Source organism: Dermacentor variabilis, chromosome 6, assembly GCF_050947875.1.
Source record: "Dermacentor variabilis isolate Ectoservices chromosome 6, ASM5094787v1, whole genome shotgun sequence".
NCBI lineage: Eukaryota > Metazoa > Arthropoda > Arachnida > Ixodida > Ixodidae > Dermacentor > Dermacentor variabilis.
Window position 1 is genome coordinate 38,511,515 of NC_134573.1, and position 20,848 is coordinate 38,532,362.

General features: G+C 47.8%; 1 protein-coding gene across 1 annotated transcript in view; it reads right to left on the reverse strand.

Moving 5' to 3' along the window:
• Positions 1–18,465: 18,465 nt before the first annotated feature.
• The window catches only part of LOC142584737 (sphingomyelin phosphodiesterase-like), a 128,552-nt gene continuing 126,169 nt past the window's right edge, over positions 18,466–20,848 (reverse strand). The window contains exon 13 of the mRNA XM_075694962.1: positions 18,466–20,708. Coding sequence (XP_075551077.1) covers positions 20,597–20,708 — 112 coding nt within the window. The 3' untranslated portion in view covers positions 18,466–20,596. The remainder of the gene's footprint in view (positions 20,709–20,848) is intronic.

Consider the following 20,848-nt stretch of genomic DNA (forward strand, 5'->3'; position numbering starts at 1 on the left):
CGACTTACATTTACGAATGAGGTTGTTTGTTTGAAATGAGGGGTATAATGAGGACTCGATGGCAACCAAAGGTCAGTGGGACGCCCCGCATTGGGCGCTGAAGAAAGACTACCAACGAAGTTGTATACATTGATATGGATTGGACAAGTTTTGTAGTGAATGAAACTTTGAATATAATTGATTTCAAAGAATGGCTGAGGAATATGACAAAAAACATGAATTGCGACACTTATTTGTAGATCAAAAATTTTCGTCTGCCCCAGGAAAAATGTCGCAGCACAGTGCGACTCAGGCAGAGATAGAAGAAGTAGAGTGCGCGCACGTGATCTCTGCACAGCCGGATGGGCCTTGCCTGTGGCATCCTCCTGGACCTTGTTTCACCCTGTAAATAAGGATCGTTCGTAAGATCTTTGGTGGAAGTGCGGGGCAAATCCTGGACGATCCTGATCGACCCAGCTCTAGCAACTGTCCAATGGAGTAGACGCATGGCCGGTTTACCATCACAAGCAGTGGACCTGGCCGATTCCAGATAAAGCATTGACGACCCCACTTGCGGCGAACCAGACAGCAATCATACGCAAGGCAGGCTGGCTACTGGACACCGCTGCGAGAGCCACCCACATTTTCGGGGAAGGTGAACGAGCTTGTCGACGACTGGCTGAAACACTACAACAGAATGAGTCGCCACAATCACTGGAGCACTACGAAGCAGCTAGATAACGTGGTTTTTAATTCCCGCTAGACCCGCGCTCCTCTGGTGTGAAAACCACGAGAACGTTCTCACAAGCTGGGATAATTTTGTAGAAGAATTCACCAAGTGCTCCATCGACTGAATCTCTAGGAAAAAGAAGACTGAGCAGACGCTTTCCCGACGAGCTCAGTTACCTGGCGAAACTTGTACAACGTACACAGTGGCTGTTTTGAAAATATATGGAATCGTCAGCGCCACCATGATAGATGAAGACAAAGTAGGACATCTGCTTAAAAGAATCGCTGAAGATGTTTAGAATTTTCTTACAACGAAAGAAGATCCTTACTACTCCATATGATTTGAAGAAACAGTGCCGGGCGTTTGAAGCGCTGAAAATGAGAAGTATTGGACCAAAGTTCGGACGCTTGGACAATGTCACCACTATTGCAACTGTGTCCGTCCCAGCCCATGACGATATCTCATCTGTGATTAGGCGACTGGTTAAAGAAGAGCTTTAACGCCTTAAGGTTGCTGACGACGCTCATGCGTGCCATCAGTGTGTATTTGACGATCGCTGATGTGTGCCACCGGCCACCTGGGCTCGTCACAGTTAGCCAGAGCCTCGCAGGACATATGCTGATCGTCCGCAGAGCAGCAACTTGCCACGGCAACCAAGAAATATAGGCCGCCGGCAAGATGCACGGCAACAATATCTTCCGCGGGCTCTTCCCTCCTACAACTAGCCTGAGTGTCTACCCCCGACACCCATGTCACGGGTGTCACCCTCGACAAGCCGCGACTCCCGCATTTGCAACAGCTGCGGTGTGCCTGGAGAGATTGCTAAGTAATGCCACGGCCGCCAGCAGCGTGCTCCACGGTTTAATGCCTATTCACCTCGCGTGCCCGCTGACGAGCCCTGACCGTTTCCCAGTTCTTTCCACCGGCTGCAGCAGCGACGAGCGAATCGCAGTGCCTCCCCGTTTCTGAGCGCAGCCTTACGCCATCACCGACACGACAACGGCGCTCTCCGTCACCTTGTCGCCGCTCGTTGTCACCACCACCACTGGGAAACTAGCTGGTGAGACCGACAAGGGGAGGGCGCAATTTGTTCATCTTCATCAACACCCCCTTGTGCAAAATTGTTTAACAACAAAGTATGGGTTTCAGTTGTCAATGTGAGTGCTTCTGATTTAGTTGATATCGGTGCTGCAGTTTCTGTTATGAGCCTATCCTTCAAAAATCGTTTTGGAAAAAAGTTATGTTTTCTCGCGATCGGAAGGCCACCTTTCGCAGAGTTGGCAGCGAAATGTTACGCGTACTTGGGGTCTGTTCTGTTTCAGTTATGTTGGTGACCAGACATTTCGAAGTGAATTTGCATAAGTGGGGGGCAACATTGGATTGTGGCACCGGCACAATTTCTCTTCGTCGCGACGCGCAAACTTCAATGACAGATAACACCAGTGATGCCTCGGACGGTCTCTCCGTGTCGCAAGACGTGTATTTGCCCCCTCAGACTGCATTGTTTGTACTTGTCATCACTTCCCTCATACGGGTTTTTGTTGTGGTTTAGTCGAGCCCGATTTTAACAACGCGCTCAAGAAAAATGTGATAGTCCCTCGCTCCCTCGTTGTCACCAATGATGGTTGTACTCGTTTGCGGACAGTGAACGTTTTAATCCAATCCATAACGTTGCCGCTAGGACTTAAGCAGGCAAGCTTTGACGAAGAAGCCATTGTCACCGTCGGAACGGTCGGAATGTCGACTGCCGGAAAAAGAATCCAACCCCGATCGCAGCCATGGTAATTCCGCTGACTGTAAGCGCTTTATTAACAAGTCGCTGTGATCTAGTGAGCAGTGTCGGCGTCAAGGAGTGCTCGGTAGCTATGCCACAGTGTTCGATTTTTCTCAAGACCAGTGACCGTCCCGTATACCACCGGCGTTTCTTATGTGACACCGCATCCATTCAGGGCAAGTGATGCCAATTCGTCAAAAGCCTTATCGCGTTTCACCTTCAGAGAGAAAAGTCTTCGCCGAGCAGGTCGAAGAAATGTTACGGAAAGAAGTGATCCAGGAATCTTGTAACCACTGGGCTGCTCCTGTGACCCTAGCCAAGGAAAACGATAACTCATGGAGATTCTGTGTAGAGTATCGCCGCCTAAACACCATCACAAAGAAATACATGTGCCCCGCGCCTCCAATAAAGATGTTACGAGTGATGATCATTTACAGGGTGAAACGAAGTCCAGGAGGAAGCCACAGGCAAGGCCCGGCCGGCACACGAAATCATGGGCGCACGTGTGCACTCTACTTCTTTCTCAGCCTCAGTCGCGCAGTACTGCGAGAATATTTACGCACAGTGGAGGAAAAGAACTGGGAAGCTTACCAGCAGGTATGCGACCAATGTATTAAGCAAAATCGCAAGAAACAACCTAAAAGCAAACTGATAGAGGATGAGACAATCTCTTGGGTTGCGGCAATAAAAAAAACCGGAGTTAGAGAGATAAGCAAAAAGGGAAAGGTAGGGAGGTTAAAGAAGGACGTGCCCGGCTGCCTATATATCCTACGGTTAGGGAAGGGCAAAGGGGAAGAATAGATAAAAAGGAAAGAGAACAAAAGTAATAAATATTCAATCATTCTCAGAGTTAGTAGCTGAGGAATGCCCACTTTCACAAGTGCTCGTACAGCCCTTCTGCCTTCAAGAAGTGCAGAAGGGTTTTTGTGGCCTTTCGCATGCAATAATGCATAAGCCATGGTGTCATGATCTTTTGCTCCGAGAGCACTCTGCTACAAGTAGGCAGAGTTTAGTTTGTAGACTACGTCGTTGGAAGTGTCAAAGGATGGGCAGTGACACAGAAGGAGCTCTAGAGTCTCATCAAACCCGCCTAAATTCCACACCGATAATATTAAAATTATATAATTATAAAAATATAAATAATCTTAAAAATTATGAAAATTCATTAAAATGAAAAGCCATTATTGTGAAAAATCTGTAGGAACATATAAATGCGATGCCCAAGCACACGCGATACAGTAAAGTTGTTTCGCGCCGGTAGGATTCAGGTGGCAGTCCAATTAGCGAGTTAGGGTCGAGAGGGAGTTGTCGAGACCTGGTTAATTCCATCGTAGAAGTGTGATGCGGCGAGCAGCTGATTGAAATTGCCGCGCAGAATTCGTTTTTGAGAGCGGTGAAGGCACCCGCTGATCTTCTTGATGTGCCGAACAAACTTATAATTTTCCTTGGAATATGACCAAGCAAAGGGCTTTCTTGACCGCTTGTCAGAGCTGTGCACCGGGACTGTAGGACACGATGTACGACACGATTAAACACCTTCACGCAGACACAGAAATCATGCTACTCGCACATTTTAAGAATATCTATTTAGCTAGATATTTTTCATCCCCACCGAAAAAAGCTATTTTCATTCTGGTTTTGAAACACAGTAAAAATCCCCATTAGTAATGAGTTACCGCCAAACAGAGCTCAGAACTTGTCTTTGAAAACTCTATTAAAAGTGACAGACCATCGCTTTTTACACTTCCTTCCATAAAAAAAATTTGATCTATATCATTGTAGCTTCAGAGCGGAGCCACCCACAACAAAACACCTCATTTGCATTTAGATCATTGACGCAGTTGTCTAAAAATTGTTTTTTAATCTATATTCTTTGATAGCAAAAGTGCCAACGACACGACGCCGCCTATGGAATCTTGCGAGACTTATTCGGACTAGGCACCCGTGGAAACGTGCTAAACGTAACGTAAAAGAGCTTGTCCAATCGGACATTCGGTGTCCAAATAGACAAGTTGTATTACGTCCCTTAACAAATGTCTTTATCACAATAAAAAAACTAGCTTTCAAATGAAGTTGAATTTTAATCTGCGAGCGACGAGCACAGCGCTGTTAGAACAAAGAGTTTAAATGGTACTACACAAACAATTCAAGCTCAACAAATAAAAAAAGTTCTTTTTCTTTTCCTAAGAAAGACAGGAGTGCTTCCCAATCCAAACGTCGAACTGCATGAACCGCGAATTCATTGGATTACGGAGCACAAGCTTCTTGGTGTCATTCTAGATTCAAAACTGACATTCGTTCCTCACATTAGGTACCCCAAGGTAAATATTTAATATTGATAAACCTGCTGAAACGCATTTCGTACTCACCATGAGGTAGTGACAAGAGCATCATTAACGTGAACATGAGCCTCGTGCGTTAGCACTTTAATAGTTTATCACTTGGCTACTCCGAGCACCTTGGTGATTCTGGATTCCGCCCGTCACTCAGGCATATGCCTGGCCTACGGTACTTTTAGAACCTGCCGTATACAAAGTCTCTAAGTAGAATACATTGACTGGTCAGTCCACCTGCAAGGAGCCTCAATACCTACCCGTATGTCCTCAAAGTAGGCTCAAGCCGTCAGCATCATTGTTATTCCACAGCTAATAATTTATTTGTGCTGCTCTATTCGATAACCGAACCTCAGTGGGACAGCCCTTCTCACTGCGTGTGAGGGGAGTTGGCTAGTAAATGGACGACCCATTGCTCGAATATCATGTAATGGCTCCAGAAAATTCTCTTTCCTCCTCGGCGTAGGCCAGTGGTAGAAAACGGCTCATTGTGCCCCCAATGTCAGCGGCGACAACATCCAAAGGGGTGTCACACCGAGCCTCACTAGTAGCCTCTCGCCATCGCCCCTTGCAGGAGTAGTGATTCCCGCCCCACACGCCGGTGCCGTGGGCTGACCTCAACAGCTGACGCCGCGGGCGAGCGTATCCCTCCCCACCCCACGCCACCCTACCCCCACCCCTCCCTCGAAGCATAGACGAGATCGCCCATGCGGCTGCAGACGTGGTGGTGACGATGCCGCGCATGCACAGGCCGTTGTTCCTTCGCTCTTCCTCCGCTTTCCTCCTCGCAGGCTCTTTTTTTCACCTAAGGCTGCGCTCCGCTTTCGCTCGGTGATGACTTATAACTCCGCCGTCGCGCAAGGCAGGACTGCGCGCCTAAAAACTGCGCTCTAAAAGCAATAAAGGCTTATAATAGTCGTATCAAATCTGATAAGGTTAAAAGCATTGATAAGCGTTGATAAGGGTCGGATAATGTTCGATAAGATTGATAAGGATCGTATCAATTGCGATAAGGTTGATAACGACCAATAAGGGCTATAAGTGTCGGATAAAGCGCGATGAAGTTGATAACCGCCGATAAAGCTTCTTAAGGATGCGATTTAGTCCGATAAGGTTGGTAATGACGCATAAGAGTTGATAAGTCTTTATACGGGTCGGATGAAGTTTGACAACGTTGATAATGACACCAGGCTTCGTGGAGGTGAGCAAGTGGCACAATGCTTACGCATCCTTACACAACCCCCTTTTAGTTTTTCCATGAATTTTACCACTGCCATGTTTTAAGACATCATTTTGCAATGTAGCTTTTGTGTTCATAGTGAACACCATTTGCCACTGCCATATTTTATTACATACATGTAGCCAGCTTTGCGGCGACTGTTTCCGGTTCATTTGCACTGACTACGCATCTGACTCTCATAATTAATTGCTCTATTGTCAACTCAATAACAGTGACCTCATGTTTACATAGCGCCTATGCCACAGAACACCAAATTGATCATCATTCAATCCCAGCCATGGCGGCTGCGTTTCGATGGGTGCGAAATTAAAAAAAAAATTCCAGTACAGCACATTCTGTGCATGTTAAAGAGCCACAAGGGTTTAAAATTTATCTGGGTCCCCGAGTTACTGTATGCATTATAATCAGAGTTATTTTACCATGCAAAGGCGTAGAAGTTCTTTCTTTAGTTTTTAGAACAAAGTCGGGAGGTCATGTTACAGTAACGTGTAAATACAATATATCGGTATGTTCTGCCTGTATGTGACTGATTATTACCTTCTTTTTCTCCTGTTTCAGGAAACCATGGGTGAGATTTTTGAAAGGGCCCCGTAAACAACATGACCTTGGTGCAACGAGCTGCACCAGCGCAACTTTCATAAACAACTGCTTAAACATCTGTTATCCCAGATACACTGCCTCATTACTAATAAAACGTAATTTCCTATCCTCATTGCATTGCAGGGAGCAAAGCTCATGTGTTCATATTTTGTGTCTCATTTTCCTAAAATATTAGTTTTGTTTTTTGCGGTGATGTATGTCACAATTGAAATGCCAAGCGCAAAGTACCTGTTTCTTTCGCAGCCTGGCGAAAGGGAGTTCAATTCAATTGAAGAACATTCATAATATAGGGACAGGGTTGTGGAAGCAGGTGGGTGGGGCCCCTAGTCCAGGGGTTCACTATTCCTAGCAGCACGCCGTGCTTGGTGGAGCAGTGCCTCTTGGCTCTCCTTTTCCTCGCTCACGAGCCTGATTTTTCAATCCTCCGTTCAGAATTTTGTGCCGGAATTCGAGGCATAAATATTTTTTGATGGCCGGAGAGCGCATTCCAACGTAATGTGGGCGAGAGTTAGCGTGGCCTGCGCACCACGGCCAAGTGCCCACGCATGCGGTGGGCTGGACGGCATGTTTTAACCATACGTGCGCGTACGCATTTGTCTGGACGCGGCGCCACTCATACGCTTCGTGCGCGAGGGTTTACGATTACCTGCATTGCACCACCAGCCTTATTCCTGGTACATAAAGCTTAGCTATACATTATCACGGCCCATGCCTTGCGCTGCATTGCCGATAACTAGCGCAACTCGCCGCGGTGGCGTACTCGTTTTGGTTTGTTCTGCTATGCACGAGGACGCGAGATCAAATTATGGCCGCGGCGGCAGCATTGCTGTAGTGGTGAAATGCTAAAACTGGGCATGGTACCATGCTACGAGTGCATGCTAAGAAACTCGACGGGATCGAGATCAACCAAAGTCTCGGGCTAAGGCGAGCCTCATAATCATATCGTGCTTTTGGCACGGAAACCGCCACAATTCTTTTTTCTTATACTACGCTGCCGACTGTGTGCATTTCAATCGTTGAGTACAGTGCACCTGTTCACGGATTGTGTGTTGGTCTTTCAGCCAAGGAGACGGTTCAGTCAAAGCAGTACAGCTTGTGGCATGTTTAAGAAGTGATGCGTTTCCCTCCACATCATAAAATCGCCAAGCGATTTTTGCTGAACCTGCGTGCCCTCCATTGTTTTAAGCCAGCTGTTCCACTGCCATAATAACGCTGGTGCAGAAAACGCTGCGAGGGAAGCGTATTCAAAAACAACCCTTGGACTAAATTTGGTCGCTGCGTATTTGCCTACTGGGCACGTGCTGGCTCCAATAAATGTCCTTGACGTCAGCTTGGGTCACGAGGTATGTGCTACTGGATAGGCACCATCTTCAATGAATCTCTTTGACGCCAGCCTAAGTCGCTGGCACGTGCCTCTAGGTGTGTGCAGTTATGTAAATGTCCTCGTCACTGAACCTCTATGACATCAGTTTGGGCCGATGGTAAGTTGCACAAGGCCTACGCCGATCTTTAATTACCCGTATACAGCGTCTTACAAGGATTGTGTGTGTTAAACAGACAAGCTCAGCGTAGGCATCACGGGCCGGTGCTCGTGACTCCTAAGTATTAGAGTGCTGCGCGACGCCACTGAAAACAGCGGAAATTAAAAAAAATACATGAAACACTTCATGCTATCACTCTCGTGGAAACTTCGCTGCCAGCAAGAGAGTCAAGTTAGTGCACACGAATGCGGTGAAATAAAACAGACTCCAACACCTTGACACGTTACTTCAGCTATTTGTCCAATGGCGAAGGCGCAGTGCCGCGTCTCTAAATGCGTTGCTCAAAAAAAGGAACAAAAGAAAATAATAGAGGCGGGGCTTCGGCGTGGTAGAAGGCCGGAAAGGAACACCGTTACAGATGCTACTTCGGGAAAAAGGAGTTTGTGTCTCTGTCGTGAGTGGCGTTCCCCTCCTGGCGACATGTTAACGACACAGTTGATTTCTTTCGTCTGTTTAAAATTGTGAACCGATTGGCACCGATTGAAAGTTACTTGGTGCTTGGCAGAATTGTGGTGTACAATCAGCTTGGTACCAGTCGCCCACATTGGCAGCACGATGACATGTCTTTTATTGTATGTTGACCGGCTTTGATGTAGGCGAGCGTTGCGTATTCTCACGACCTTCCCTGTCCTTACAGGCTTCCCTACCACACATAAATATTCTTGATTGTTACCTATAAATTCTCTTGCGCTGTACTTGCCTAATTCTTGACGTGGCATGTAGTAGCAGTATCCTTTCCGTATACTTTGTTACCCGGCCACTTCTGCTACATAACGTTTTATACTGGACACACACCGACGCCGAGACGCGTAGACGCTAAAGGTTGGCATTTGCGGTCGATCACTGCAAGACAGAAGGAAAATAAAGGTGGCCGGCATGTGCTCGCGGCGCATACGGCATGCGCTAGCCCGTTCTAACAGCCTGCTAGGATGGCACTGTGATTGTGGCGCTTCACTGCGACCCCTCGGTGGGCGACACTGGCAATTCCCGACTACGAGATGACGGACCCTAGCTACCTACCACCCTCAGCCAACCTTCCGCCTGACGTTAAACCACGCCCACAGAAGGTCGCAGCTCTACGGCTTCGCCCGCCCACGTTCTGGTGCAAGGACCCACTGGTTTGGTTCGGTTTGCTTTGGTTGTGCATCTCTCGGATACTTCTAAGCATCACCACTTACTTTCAACCTCTCTCATAAGGTTGCGAACGAGATGGCGAACGTTCTCGCTGCCCTATGGGGGATGCCCTGTACCAGCAGCTGAAGCACAGTATTTTGTACCACACTGCGGCGGATGAGAGCGCGCCTCCAGCACCTGCTCACCTCTGAGAAGCTTGCAGATCACCACACTCCCCAGCTGCTCAAAGGCATGCGAAGGCTCCTGAACTCAAGCAATGCTGACGCGAACGGTGCGCTGTTGAAGGACATCTTCCTGCAGTGCTTGCCACAGCCCACCCGCCTTGGCCACTGCAGTAGACTCCTCGCCCTGCTCGCTGATCGAGTACACGACGTGACTTCTGCTGTCGCGACTCTCTCTCCAACACCAGAGTCCTCTATTATGGCCCGCTTAGAGTTGCGGACAGACCAGCTCGCCGTCTCCTTCGACGCCCTTCCGACGTCCTCTCATGACCAGCGCGGCTCCTCCTCAAGCCCCAGCTACCGTCCCGCTTCCCCAAGCAGTCCCCACTCGCGCACTTTTCTAAGGTGACCAATTTTCTGTTACCATCATACTTTTCAGCACTGCGCCCGCCATTGCATGTCCCAAATAGCAGTGGTCGGGAACTATGGCATATGCAAAAATGCTGTTGATCATTTTTGTTGCCCATGGGATCGTCCCATGCACGCGAATTGAAGTTCGTTGAAACATCCCACGAACGTGACAATGGGATATTCGGACGTCGAAGCGATGTCTAAATATGGATTATTCTTATGCGTCATCGCGACTAAGTCCTAATTACAATTTTATCAGAATGTACGACGGTTCTGGGACATTTTATGTTACCAATCGTCCAAAGGAGGTCTCGTGGACACTTTGTTGTGGAATTACGGAATCCACAGATGTATATATTAATTATATACAGGGACGTTCCTCAGAATGCGCCCTAGCGGAGCAGTAGGCCTGCTGGTATTTGCATAACATTAAATAAAGATCAGCTTGACCTGGTTTTGTGTTAGCTTTAATGAATGAAAGGAACTATGTGACTCTTGAAGATCTATGCCAGCAGTCTAATGAGGCGACCAAAAATTTTTTTCATCGAGAAGCTGAAAAACCAGGAGACAGGGCAGGAATACAGCCCGTCGCATCTCAAAGGATGCTAAAGAAAGGGTGCAGTGCAGCTAAACAGTGTGCACATAATTATATTCTACGGTAATACATTACATAGAACTTGATTAGGATGCAATATATCAAAACATATAGCATAAACTACAATCAGACAGGAGAAGTGAACTATACTTTTTATGCCAACCGGAACGAAGCTACAGACCTGTTCTGCAGGCTGCTAAATCATTTGACAATCTCAATAAAAATACAGCATTTATATTAGTAGAAGAGGAATATGCTGGTTCTGACAGCAAATTTCCTTTTAGTAACGTCTGCTGCCGGACTGGTTGGTACATGGCTTTCAGAAGTGGTTTTAGGCGCAAAAAATGAGACGCCGATAACATAATAAAAGTCATGGACAGGCGACACTTGTAACTCATTTTTATATTATCCGATGCTTCACTTATATGCCCTCATGCATGCGAACAGGAACATACAGGGTTGATATTAGGTAAAAAAAAACCAAAACTAATCATATCCTCTCAGCCAGGAAACTAAGCTCATTCTCGTCAAGACACAATGACGGAACGCTGATGTACTGGTCACCAGACTTTCTGATATACATCATATCTCTTATTATGTTGTCGGCGTCTTATCTTTTGTGTCTAAAACCCTTTCTAAAAGCAACTTTCTTTTCTTGTGGCTCTACACAAACTAGCTATACTCACAGTCACCAGAAACTAAGTAATCATTTCAACTTTGTGCAAAAACAAAATGAATTATTCTAATGCCTCTACATCACCATGGCTTTGTCAAACGAGGCGATAATAGTAATAATAGCGCAGTATCTCCCGAATGAAGAAGAAGTGATTGCGATAGCAAATTATCAATAATAAGTAACTGAGGCACCTGTACCAGTAGTCTCCGTGTTTATTATAGCAAACCTTCCCTTACTTAATAAATTAACAACCTTGATGTCGTGCGCAAAAACAATCACGATCACATCTCACTCTATGACACGGGAAATTCGCTGTCGGAACGCTGGCGTGCTGAAGCGAAGAAGCAGCGACAAGCGATCGTTTCTTGCAGCTTTGAGCCACAATGCGTTTGCGGACCTCGCTGAGCTAAGTTTAGGCTACCTTGGACAATATTCCTGGGCGGGAGCAGCGCTAACGGAGGAACAGTGCACTGCGGTGCACGTACCCTGCATGCGAAGCATCAACAGAATTTTGCCTAGATTGTCGCAACAATTTCTATCACACTAAAAAAAATCTGGCGAATGTCGACTACAGCTTCACTAAGAATACATTGGCAATATGAGGGTGCAACAATCTCGTAATCTTCTACAGTACGCCGCGCACACATCTCAGAACGAATGCTGGCGAAGTGATATCAAATGCGATGGGAAATAAAACTCAAGCAGCTCCGTTGGCCAACCACCATGTGTAAGAGGAGCTGCGACCGGGATACAAACTCCTACACAAGTTTCGTTATTCGAGCCTTACGTGGTTTTACGATTACACTTGCAATCGCAAAGAAAACGCGAAGGACAGACAATGCTTCGACTTCGTCTTTAGCACTTCTTTATGAAAACTTTCAGGATGAACCAACTCGCCCAAACCAAGGTATTGGTGGATTCCTAAAACTTCCGATACATATAGGCGCCCCCCTGTGTTGTGCGATGACGTTTGTTAGGCAGTGAAACGTGGCCACCCGATAACGCTAAGCAAGTGCACCTGTTAATATGATCGTGTAGTACGTGTTGGATTGTGTAAGTTGCTCCCACATGTGCCCGGTATGGGAAATCCAGTTGAAAACAGCATTCAGACATCCATGGCATTAATGTTTTGGAATTTGTTTAGATCCCATAACCTCCTATATGTGGATGTCCGAAGGATGCCTTGATTAGGACGTCCCGAAATAATGTCCTCATGTTATCCACTGGACGTCCTAACCGGAACTTAGACGTTAAGTTCTAATTGGGATGTCCGAAAGGATATTTATGGTCCAATGGACACTGACCAGGGCATGAAACATCGCCTTTTGAACATGGCCGCCGCTTTATCGCCAGGAATCACATTTCCGGTCTGCGCTACCTTATGGACGCTGGGTCCTAGGTCAACGAACTCCCGTCCTTCTAGTGTTACCGCGCTTCTAAGTCACCTTGCACTACACTACGCGCCGCCAATTCTAGCGGCGCATATGGTCGACGGTCCCTCACTCTCGACTTCGGCCTGCACGTGACGCCGTCGCCTGATTGACACCAAAACGCGACTCTCCATTCCTGGAGTTTAGGGGCTCCAGGAACCTATAAGCCAGCGTAACCCACCGCATTGTCACACTTGGTCCACCCGTCACAGCTCGTCCATGCCACCGCTTCGGTGAGCGTCTGACCATTGCTAAACTGGAAATCAATCACATGCTTCAGCGGGGGTCATTCGACCTTCGTGCAGTACTTATGCTTTCCCCCTCAACGTGGAACCAAGAAAGAATCGGGTTACTGGCGTCCGTGCGGCGACTACTAAGCATTTAACGCTCACATAGTCCAGGATAGCTATCCCCTACCACACATCCGTGATTTCACAGGCCACTTTGAAGGATGCAAAATCTTTAGTAAAGCGTGCGTTGTCAAAGGCTGTCACCAAATCCTCGTTGAGCCTGCCGATATCCCGAAGAAAATCATTACTACACCCTTCGGCGTGTTTGAGTATGCGCCTGGCCTTTGGGATAAGCAACGAAGCTCAAAAGTTCCGAAGATTCATTGCCGAGCTAACGCGTGGACTCCCGGTTGTATATGCCTACATCGACAAAATCCTCGTCGCGAATTCCAATCCACATGATCATGAGCGTCACCTCCGGAAAATTTTTCAACGTCATCAACAATTCCCCTGGTAGTCAACCTCCTGAAATGTGTCTGGGTCTTCCGAGCTCGAGTTCATGTGTCACCACATCGCGGCGCTAGAAATTATTATGTTGCCCTCCCACGTGTGGGCTGTGCATGCCTTCCCAGCACCCACTACCTACGTCTGCTGCATGAGTTTCTGGGCCTAGTGAATTTCTCCCAACGCTTTATTCCGCACATCGCTGAGCTTCTGCACCTATTGAAAGACCTTCTTCGCCCAACCAAGGGGATCCTCATTCGCAATTTCGGGGTCTGCCGAACCTCAAGCTGCTTTGAGGACTGCTAAACAAGCCGTCGCCGATTTGGTGCTTCTATTCCACCCAAGAACTAACGTGCCTACTCACATCATGGTGGATGCTTCTGGTTAGGCCATCGACGCTGTTCTCCAGCCACACATCGACTTCCAGTAGTGCAGAGTGGGATTCTTCTCTCGGAAGCTATAGCCTGCCTTGATTGGCTACAGTGTTTTCGGCACGCCTTATGAAGCACGCCTTAGAAAGGGACTGCACATTAGTTTTGACCAGCTGGGGTTTTTTAACGTGCGCCTAAATGTAAGTACGCTCTTGTTTTTGCACTTCTTCCCATAGAAATGCGGCCCCCGTGGATGGAATTTGAGGTTGCGACCTCGCCCTTAGCAACGCACCACCAATGCCACTAAGAAACCAAGGCGGTTGATTGGGCGAATTTCTGCCCACAAAAGTCAGTGACACGGAAAACGCAACGAGAGCGGTGATCACAGTTAGTGATCATCGAAATATTATCTGCGGGTCAAGCGCTTTGGCTTTTATACATATCTCGTCGAACATTCTAGTGCAATCGCTGGTGCCCATGTGGTTTCCAGATACCGCTACATAGTTAGTGTCGCGCATGCAGTCTGATTATACAAGGTTCTTGGAAAGATTGACTGACGGACCAGTCCGTTCATTATCACAGAAGGAACGGCGCTTCAAGACGGGGCACAAGGGATGAGCCACACACACTGCGCTCAAGTGCGTAGTTCTCTTGCGTCCCGTCCTGAACAATTGGTCTTTGATTCAAGGTTCGACGCGGACATGCATAACAGAATCAACACTAACATTAGCCTAAGTTCCATATCATGCAGACGCGTTTTGCGCTGAGCCATAATCTTGTGTTGTTAGCAAGTGAAAGGCAGTCCTCGAGAAAATGATGAGTGAGATCACGTTTCAATATTTTACGCACTCTACAGCAATGTTTCAAGCCACTACAAAGCTGTGTCACATATACCCTTTCATGACACCATTTCTTGGCGCTGATTGGCCATGTCTGGCTCTTGTGCCATAGGGCCCGATTCATCATCATCATCCCGCGGCCAGGTAACCTCAGGTCTAGCGCAGAAGGTCGAGTGGTTGAGACATATTGGTGCCACACTGTCCTCACCTCCGGGTGAGTCTAGGCTTACTCACATCCGAGGCAGCGAGCCCAGTTCCCTCAAGGCGCCGGCGAGTTGTAATGTGCGACGTCGCAGCCTGCGACATCAAGTCAGCATGAAGGTGTTCATGAACCGATGTAAATTGACTGAATAGTGCTTGTTTTGTTTCTATGATTTTGCTGGAGAGTTTTCTGCAAATAGTGTATTACAGGGAAGCTGTATACCTCTAACGTCCAAGGAAATTTTCGTGCCGTTGTGGTAAGCAAAAAACTCCCCATACCTAGGCCGATGCAGGAGCTAGTGCAATGCCGGGCAGACCCTCGGCGGAGGTGAAGCAGGCGTTAAGCACTCCGCGTACGTGACCCGACCCTGAAGATAGTGCAATGCCGAGCCGACCCGCGGCGGCGCTGAAGCAAGCGTTAAGCACTCCCCATACGTGGGCCGATCCAAAGGTAGTGCAATGCGGGGCCGACCCAAGGTGGAGGTGAAGCAAGGCTTAGCCACTCCCCGTACGTGGGCCGTAGCCGAATGTCGTGCAATGCCGGACCGACATGCGGCGGAGGTGAAGTTGGCGTTAGGCACTCCCAATATGCGGGCTGATCGCGAGGATAGTGCAACCCCGGGCCGACACGAGGCGGAAGTGAAGCACGCGTTAAGTACTCCAGAAACTCGAAGTGACTCCGAAGATAGTGCAATGCTGAGCCGACCCGTGCAGAGGTGAAGCAGGCGTTAAGCACTCCCCATACGTGAGCCGATCCCGAAGATCTTACAATGCCGGGCCGACCCGCGCCGGAAGTGAAGCAGGCGTTAAGCACTTCCCATACGTGGGCCGATGCCGAAGATCGTGCAATGCCGGGCCGACCCGCGACGGGGGGAAGTAGGCGTGAAGCAATCCTCATATGTGGGCCGATGCCGTAGGTAGTGCAATGCCGGGCAGACCCGCGACGGCGGGAAGCAGGCGTTAAGCACACCGCATACGTGGGCCGATCCCGAAGTAGTGCAGCGCCAGGCCGACACGCGGTGGAGGTGAAGTTGGCGTTAAGCACTCCCCATACGTGGGTCGATCCAGAAGATTGTGCAATGCCAGGTCGACCCGCGGCGGGGGGAAGCAGGCTTTAAGCAAAACACATAAGTGGGCAGATGCCGAAGATAGCGCAATGGCGGGCCGACACGCGGCGGAGGTGAAGTTGTCGTTAAGCACTCCCCATACGTGGGTCGATCCAGAAGATAGTGCAATGCCGTGGCGACACGCGACGGAGGTGAAGCAGGAATTAAGCCCTACGCATACGTGGGCTGACCCCGAAGTTACTGCAATGCCGGGTGTACCCGTGGGGGATGTGCAGTTCGCCATTAAGGGGCCTACATACGCAACTTCGCTGGTCATCCTTCTTCCCAGAGTGGCAGGGCGCTCACATTTCTTTATTTGTATATAACTAGTTACTCGCACGTGTTTTTATGTTTAGTACAAAGATTAAAAAGGGCAGTTTTCAATGGCCATCATGTTTATATTCTGCCACTGTCTGTCTCCCGTCGGCCTGATTCTGTGGTATGAATCCCACAAATTTCGTCTACCACCCAACTCCGCGGAAAGGTCCATTTGCAACACCATTGAAGAAGTTAACATAGGCAATGCTATCTGTACAGTCGCGATGTTTTTGAGAGTGAACACGGGAGTGCGTGGCTTTCCGTACAGCTAGCGCAGTTTAGCCGCGGCGCCGAGCAATGCTAATGCGAAGTGCGTCTGGCGTGTGAGAATTCTACCTTCACGCGCATTGCGTCACTCAAGCACGCGCGTGTCGCCTGCTACACGCGCACTGCCACAAGGGAGCCGTATGCTTTAAGAGCGCGGTAACAATGTTGAACTTGAAATTGCATTTCACACTATGTATCAATAAATTTGAATGTATGTTACCTTTTGCCGACGTTCCTATATCATTGTTGGTCTGTAGCTAAGCTTTCGCGACGCATGCGTATTATACTTGTGGTCGTAACCACCCCTGCGTTCTAGGAAGGTACATATTGGTTCACATTAGCGCATTCATCAGAGCAGCTGCTTAACCTCAGCATGGCCCATATTCCTGAAGAGGAGAGGTTGAAAATAGTAAAACGTTCGCTCAAGGGGTATTCTCTGCGCTTCATCGGCGCATTGGTGCAAAAGCCGCTGACGACTCTCAATATGATCATCCAAGTATACAGGAAGGAAGGCCGTATTTCTGCTGCCCCACATATTCGTCGGGCAAGGGCAACGGCAGATGAAGAAGACGCGGTTATGGTAGCTGCAGCATTCGGGAATCCCTTTCAGTCCGCGAGAGAAGTGAGGGAGCTGCTCGGACGCTTCCGTTGTTATAATACGGCGACTCCTCAGGAGGGATGGATTGCAACGTTATGTGATTGTGCAAAAGCCCGTTCTCGCCGCTTCGAACAAGATGACATGACTGCAATTTGCCGAAGCTCACGCGTTGTGGACTTTCTATGAATGGGGCCGAGTAATCTACTCGGACGAGTCCACTTTTTCAACACGTCACAACCAATGCGTCTGGCTGTGGCGCGCAAGAGGGACACGTGAAGAAAATTTTCTTAACAGACTATTTTATGTAAAGATCTCAATTTAATTTAATTTCCATGCAGTTACGAGTCAGCCATTTTCCGGGAAGTTACGGCGAGCGGACGCAGCTGCGTGAACGTGTGGGGCGCGGTGTCAAGACGTGGTCTGGTGCCTCCACACTGCATCGAGGGCAATCTTACTTCGCAGCGCTACTGCAGCAAAATATTGGACAACGTGCTTCTTGCTCAGGCAACCGCCGATTTCCCAGAGGCCTATATTGAGTTCCAGCATGACCTGGCGCCGGTGCGCACTTCAAAAATTGTGAAAGAGCACTTAAAAACTCGTAGGGTTCGTATGCGCTCCTGGCCGGCCAAGGACGCTGACATGAACATTTGCGACAATGTATGGGGCCGCATAAAAGCAGCCATGGTGCGACGCCCTACTCATTCGGCAACTGCGGACAAACTGTGGGTAGCTATTTGCAAGAGTTGGAGCATCATAGAGCAAGCAACTTTGTGCCTGCCCCGTACTCGTCCCTACCGTCTAGAAAGGCAGCTGTTGTTTCTGCAAAATGGAATATGACAATACTAAAGAAAATGAAACAGCTAATAATTCCTGTTTACACGTGTTACTTTGCGAAATCTTTCAGTATTTTGCGAAAAATGCACAAAATGAAAGTTCGCACGTTTGCATTTCTTCGCTTGTTTTCTGTATTGTGTGACACAAGACCCCGGGAGAAAAGGAAAACTACGTAACGATTTTCAGGTAATAAGCGTAACGCTAAAATGAGGACCACACCATTTGAACTGGAAACATCTCGGTTTTGCTTACAGTGATAATTTGGTCATACCCGAGGAAACAAAAAACAGCTAGCAGACGACAAATGAGTGCTCCGATGTCGTGATGCGCGCGAAGGGAAGCTACTCTCGCCGCGCATGCGCACAGATATTGTGAGGCGCGGCTTAGCTGCCGTGGTCGTTTTGAAAGCCCGCGCTCCCATGTTCACGCTAAAAAAGATTGCGACTGCACGTCCAGGACATGAGAGACTTTCATCCACTTGCCCACAGCTCCCATTTCTCCGTGTATCGTTCGTTCTTCGCTGCCATCGACAACGACTCTGAAGTCATGGATGACAATTCCATCGGTGAAGAACAAGCGGTATCAGCCTCGAATGCACCCAAACAAACAACGTTTATTCAGCTATATGTTGCCCCTATGAGGGGGTGCTGCGGCTGGCTAATAATCGTACATGACACCCAAACACGACTTACATGACAAAATTCCCGTCGTGTAAAGAAAGAAAGCCCTTGGTAGAAATTCAACAGACATGTTTGAAGCGGCTGCCGGATTGTAGTCGTTGTCTTGTAGGGAGTTTACATCACGTCAGAGCAAGTGTCTGCACTCATTGCATTGAAAGTTCGGTGCCTGGAACGCGAGCAGTTGAGCAGTATGCCGACATAGCTTCACCATCCCAAATTTCGTACGGGCTCTCTTTGTTCACGCAAGGCTGGGTTGTGTCGATGGCTTCTGCCGCAGCAACGAATAGTTCCAGAGACATTGCACTGATGAGGTAGAAATTATTTTCATCCGTCGTGGCTAATTATTGAGCACCCAAAGCCTGATACGTGCGCGCCTTTTTTTGTGTGTTCGACCCCCGCTGATCTAATCATTGACGTCGTGCTCCGAAGCAGTACGCTATTGGTAGCTGGAACCGACCGAGCCTCTTATTGGTACCGCAAGAACAGTAAACAGATATTTTCTTTAATATACTGAATTTAAAGAAGAAGCCTCGCGCAGATAGAACTATCGTAAACATTGAACAAGATTGCCCAAAGAGGAAGACATTACTTGCAGCTACAGTCAGATTGCACAATAGACTACTTAAACATTCACCAATCAGCTGCTGAGTAATTATTTGACGGCAAATATTGCCATTGCCATTTGTAGCCGGTGACTTCGCAATGTAAATCAACTTGGAAAATGTTTGTGCATGGTACCACTTTATGATATGTGTCACAAAACGTGCATAGAGATGCACAGTCCTTCCACCTAATTCTTCAGCGGGACGCCTTTACTCACGGAATCCCCAAAATAACTGGAACAACAATGTGTTTCTTCGCGCACTTTGTGACGTATCTCGGGACTAGTGCGATACTAAGACTTCACGCCAAGTTGATCAATACGCTTTGTACAGTCATCGGTTACGTTTCGTAGATTGCAATATGAGTCGGCAAGTGATACGCCGAAAACTAATTCACTAAAATTACTGAAGTCCAATAAGCACTTCGATTTTTCTCGTGCATGTAATCTTTTCCTCCTCGGGTAATGCAGCCGAGAAACCAGGATTCTTCAATTTCCCTCAGTAATCTTTAGAAAAGCCTTCGCAATGTAAAAGGGACGCCTAGTATTGCACAGAAACTCTCAGCGACATTCTGAAATGAGGACTGGAAGAAAGCGTTTCTATATTCCAACAAGCAACCTGGGAATGTTGAGGATCTCGAGAATATGTGGCATACAGTCTGCGGTCATTTTGTCACGCTCAATTTTTCAGAGTATTTTTTTAATTACCATTCCGTAGTTATATGAGGTGGCTTGCCGGAAATATTTGGTAACGCACGAAAACAAGGGTAGCAAATGCCTACTCTCACCACCAGCGAAAAAGCACAAGAACAAGCACTCTTCGTTCACATATAACCATGGGTTCACGAGAGTGGGTTGTTGGGCTAGGCGGTACATGGTTATACCAGGAGAATTCCAGCAAACTTGAAAGTCTTAAGATCGAGAAGCAAACACAGACCTTCCTGTCGCTTTTTTTACGTCTGCTTCTCGATTTTTATACTTTCAAGTTGCTGGCATTCTCCTAGTATGACGATGGGATACTGAATTTTTATTTATTACGGTCAACCCCGCGAAAGAATGTTTGCTCCACGTTTCAACATATGTATGATGATGTACTTGCTCGGCAAAGTATCCCAAGACAAAAGCTGCATTGGAACGTTCTTCCACTAATTGTTTGCAGTGTGCTTAAGGCGCAATTTCGATGCGGTTCTTGAAAGAAGAAGACAGATAAGGAAGTAATGGCCTAGATAACGCCAATGCTGGAAGTAACCGTGTTTACGTCTTGTTGTTGGGCCGGACCCAAAGGAGACAGTTGCGCTCGTTATCTCCTCATTAAAGCAAAGTGAACTGACACACCCGTCTGACCCCCAGAACCGCCTCATTAGTAGGGTTTAGCAGCTTTTTTAGACTCATCTCTCCCTACACTTGGTAACTGTAACATCAGCACACTTCTTAACTCTTGGGTTATCGACAGGCTTTGAAGTCAGACGACTTGGATGTGCGTTGCTTGCAGAGGAAGCTTTTCCGACAGACGCTGTAGCAGGGCTTCGCTGTGGGGTCCTGTTTACCGTAGAACCTAGGTAGAAAAGAAATGAATCACCGTATTTACATCGAATATTCTAGAAGCGCGCTCTGAGATTTCTTTTTTAGCAAGTGAGGCTAGAATGAAAGGATGCAACAAGCAACACTCCCTCGCTAAATTAATGATGTCAATGA